General features: G+C 39.3%; 1 protein-coding gene across 2 annotated transcripts in view; it reads left to right on the forward strand.

Moving 5' to 3' along the window:
- LOC107568482 (mitochondrial carnitine/acylcarnitine carrier protein) overlaps positions 1-3,198 on the forward strand; it is a 5,051-nt gene extending 1,853 nt beyond the window's left edge. The window contains exons 3-7 of one of the 2 annotated variants that reach the window (XM_016254452.1): positions 717-844; positions 1,116-1,206; positions 2,607-2,724; positions 2,838-2,910; positions 2,989-3,198. In XM_016254452.1, coding sequence (XP_016109938.1) covers positions 717-844; positions 1,116-1,206; positions 2,607-2,724; positions 2,838-2,910; positions 2,989-3,139 — 561 coding nt within the window. In that variant the 3' untranslated portion in view covers positions 3,140-3,198. The remainder of the gene's footprint in view (positions 1-716; positions 845-1,115; positions 1,207-2,606; positions 2,725-2,837; positions 2,911-2,988) is intronic. The other variant, XM_016254453.1, reaches the window with a different exon arrangement.
- The last annotated feature ends 1,014 nt before the right edge of the window (positions 3,199-4,212 follow it).

The raw sequence follows: 4,212 nt of genomic DNA on the forward strand, positions 1-4,212 counted from the left end.
CGTGTTAGAACGAGCCGTTTTAGGGGGGAGTCTTTGGTTTTGAGGCTTTAGTCTTTGCAACTTCAGGGATCTTATCTATGCACAATCAGCTTGTAACACTCCAAAGAGAAAGGAAAACTTGAAATCGCATCATATGACCCCTTTAAGAGGGCAGTGTTGGGAAGAGAGGACATGTGTCTATTTCATTAGATAAACCCAGTGAAAGTTCGCAAAACAGCACCTTTCTTGACAAGACCTTGACCTTTCTTGACCACAAGACCTTTTTCTTGACATTTAATACCAAGTTTGAGCAGTTTTGGTGATTTTGCTCAGTGACTCTCAGCTGGTTTTGCTACAGGATTTTGGTCAGGTTTCAGATTTCACATTGGACATCAGCCAACCAGACACAGTAGCAAATTTGTTTATAATTCAAATTTAACAAAAAAGGTCTTCAGCTTAAATTATCAGTACATTTATTCCAGTCATAACAACTCTTGGGATAAACCTATTTGGATATGACGAGTGATAGATGAATTTGCCCAAAAATACTTTAAATCAACAACAAAATAAATGATAAGTGATTTTAAAAAGCATATTTATTTTGCCTTCTTTCTGTCTGCATATTTATCACAACAGGCATGTAACTCTGTGGTTGAGAAGCACTGATTTGATTACCATACTCTCTCTCTTTCTCTGCCCCACTTCCAATCACCTTTACCCTGTTTTATTGTCTGCAGGGAATATTTGGCCTGTATAAAGGTATGGGTGTCCCGCTAGCCGGTGTTACCCCAATGATGGCTTTGAATTTCTTTGGCTTTGGGCTGGGAAAGGAATTTCTGCAAAGTGACCGCACCATACCAATCACGTTAGTACGTTAGTAGGGGATGTTTGTGATGTCAACTCTGTGCTGAATATATGCCACATTTAACAATTTGAATTTCTAAGGTGAGTCTCGAGATAAAAGTGTCTAGTCTTAATAAAAACTAGTGGGTATTTTTTATCTTTATGTGCTGCTGCATTTGGCTTGTTCACAGTTTTATATACTGTATATATGAATAAATGCTGTAGAGACAACATAGTTTGATGCTTCTCTTTTCTGCTTCTCCTTTTTATGACTTTATTTGACCCTCTGTCAGGAACACACAGATCTACTTGGCGGGGATGCTGGCAGGAGTATTCACCACTGTGATCGTGGCCCCGGGCGAGAGAATCAAGTGTTTACTTCAGGCAGGGCAAACACACTACTGTCATAAATACACCTGTGTCCATAGACACCATTAGCATGGTAATAAAACACTCAGGAATAAAAAAATATTCTTAAAAAAACAAACAAACAAAAGAACACATTTTTAAACAATTATCACATTACCATAGCCACATTGTATTAGCACACTGGATGTTCATTCACTGTAAACCTTTTTTACAGCCAGAAAGCAGAGAACTATAACAGAAGGCTGTCAATTTGGTTAATTTGTCACTCTAAGAAGTCAAAACGAAACAACATCATAATTTAGAAGTAACAGGCTATTTTCTGTCCTGTTTTTAACCCCCTCATCTGAAGCTCTGTATGAATAGGCGCAGTGGATTGTAGACTCGGAAGTAAAAGCACACTGCTATGATTGGCTAATAGCTGTGTATGATTGACAGCCTACATCCTTCACCGATGGACGCTGCTGTGCGCAAAACGCATAAATATTCAATACATATCAAATGATATGTATAACAGACAAAGCAATAGTGACCACATAATAAAAATAGTTACTCACACTTGTGTGTTGCGACATTACTGTCGGATCCAATATAGTCGGCACAGCATCGTCTTTTAGTTTAAATCTTTCTGAAATTCCCGCGTCGAATTGTTCCTTATTTGTAAACAAATCCGTGGTAAAATTAAGTGAACAAAGGACCAATTTCTTATTGACGTGGTCTGGATCTTTAAAAATCTGGATCATTAAAAATAAAGTCCACTCTTTCCTAATGTTAGGATCAGAAGGAAGGCAATGCAAAACTGTGTTTTTCCACACCTTGGCACTGCCAAGTGCCAAGACTGTGTTCGGAGCATGTTTATCGTTTGGTTTCTGCATAGACCTGGGTTTGCCTCTCTGGTTATTTACACTACATGCTTGAATCGGTGGGCGGGGCTAAACAGGCAGCGATGTAGAATCGGTGGGAGGGGCTAAACAGGCAGCAATATAGAATCGGTGGGTGGGTCTAAACAGGCAGCAATGTAGAATTGGTGGGCGTGGCTAAACAGGCAGCGATGTAGAATCGGTGGGTGGGGCTAAACAGGCAGCGATGTAGAATCGGTGGGTGGGTCTAAACAGTCAGTGATGTGAAGCAGGTGTTGATCTTCTTCTGTGGAGGCGATGCTTATCCACTCTATTACATCATAGAGTAGAACATTCCACAAGCTGTTGTTTTGGCAGACTAGATTCAATAAAAGCTGTTTTTAGACTAATGAGAAAGTAACGAGTTCTGAAACTTAAAGGATGTTTTTATAGTACAATAATCTCTTACTTGTCAAAAGATCAAGGGAATTATGATTCCTCAGGTTATGACCTCTTTAATCATGTAAAATCCTGTAATGTTATGATTTGTGTTTATTGACATATGCATATGTGTTTTAGATCCAGTCCTCGGCCAGTCAGCTGAAGTACACTGGACCAGTGGATTGTGCACTGAGACTTTATAAGGAACAGGGAATTCGCAGTGTCTACAAGGGCACTGTTCTTACTCTAATCAGAGGTGTGTGTGTATTTGTGTGTGATATTGTGACATGTGTGACATGATATGTTCACTGACATGTAAACTAAAATTAATAGGTGGCCTTTATGAAAGCATCTTTTTTTTTTTTTTAGATGTGCCTTCAAATGGTGTATACTTTCTAACTTATGAATACTTAAAACAGTCTCTGACCCCAGAGGGAGAGTGGTGAGAGTCACTACTTTGTTATTCTAGCTATAAACACTATCAGGATTTAGAACTAATGTTCATTTAATTTCTTCCAAGTGTTCATCATCTCAGCACATCCAGAGTTCTTCTTGCAGGTGGGATTGCTGGCATGTTAAACTGGCTGATTGCTCTGCCTGCAGATGTGCTTAAGTCAAACTACCAAACAGGTACACCACACACACTGCTGAATGTGCCATTGTTTTTATGACTTATGTCATAATTATATGACTCATATGCCATAAAATGGCTGCACATTGTGTCCTAGGGACACAAATAAAACTATAAAAAGAGAGCCAGTGGAGATTCACTAAACAGTTGCTTGTATTTTTTGTGTGGTATTTCACTGCAAAAGCCTGCATCATATTACAGGGTGTCCGTGGGGTCTTAAAAAGTAGTACAAGTTGATAAATCAATTAAGAGAAAATTAAGGCCCTTAATAAGTATTAAAAAGTCTTAAATGCCATTTTCCAAGGTATTACATTTTGTATCCTCTTTTCATTATGTATATTTGTCCGAATAGTGAGGTTCTGTGTTGTTTGGAATCCCGCAAGATTTGACGTCATCTGTTAGGCGCTCACTGGCTGACTGCAGCGTGATGGCGCGGGGCTTGTTGATCCCGCTCGCGCTGAATTTCTGACCATTATCGCATGCTCCCATCCGCTCCTGCGATTTTTGTGTGCGCTCCCACAAACATTCTAATATTGTATATTATTTTCACGCATCAGGGCGCCGCTATCAATATGTGGCGTATTTAAACCCCTTTTGAATGAGCGCTCGCAGTCACAGTCGCAGTTCACTTTCACTTCGCGCGCACGGTGTAAAGGGAGCACATCTTACGATAAAAAATATTTGTTAATGAGCTTGGGATCTGTTGAGGAGCAAATCCTCCAACATCTTGTCAGTTATCTCTCCTTATTTTTGACCCGTGATCAGGCAAATCTGACTTCTGCAGTTCGTGTTGGATGCAGGGTTGTTGTTGTTGTTGTTTTTCCACGAAATTGGGCTGCTTTTAAACTGTTGCCATGGGTTGATTTTCCCCAGTGGGTTAAAGGTTTAAAATATTGCATAAATTACATTTGGTTGAAATGCTTGTACTGAAACATTTTGCATTCTACCTGTAATAAAACTGTGCTAGATGTTTTGGGCCACACTAGTAGGAAGCATTTGAGCTGTGTTTATGATAAATGTGCATAACAGTGACTGTAAAATATGTATTTTAGGTATGGAAATTACATTTTTATATTTGGGACATGGTAATTGCGCTACTTTGGGCTGTTTTTT

The sequence above is a fragment of the Sinocyclocheilus grahami genome, unplaced genomic scaffold, assembly GCF_001515645.1.
Source record: "Sinocyclocheilus grahami isolate Dianchi unplaced genomic scaffold, SAMN03320097.WGS_v1.1 scaffold1248.1, whole genome shotgun sequence".
NCBI lineage: Eukaryota > Metazoa > Chordata > Actinopteri > Cypriniformes > Cyprinidae > Sinocyclocheilus > Sinocyclocheilus grahami.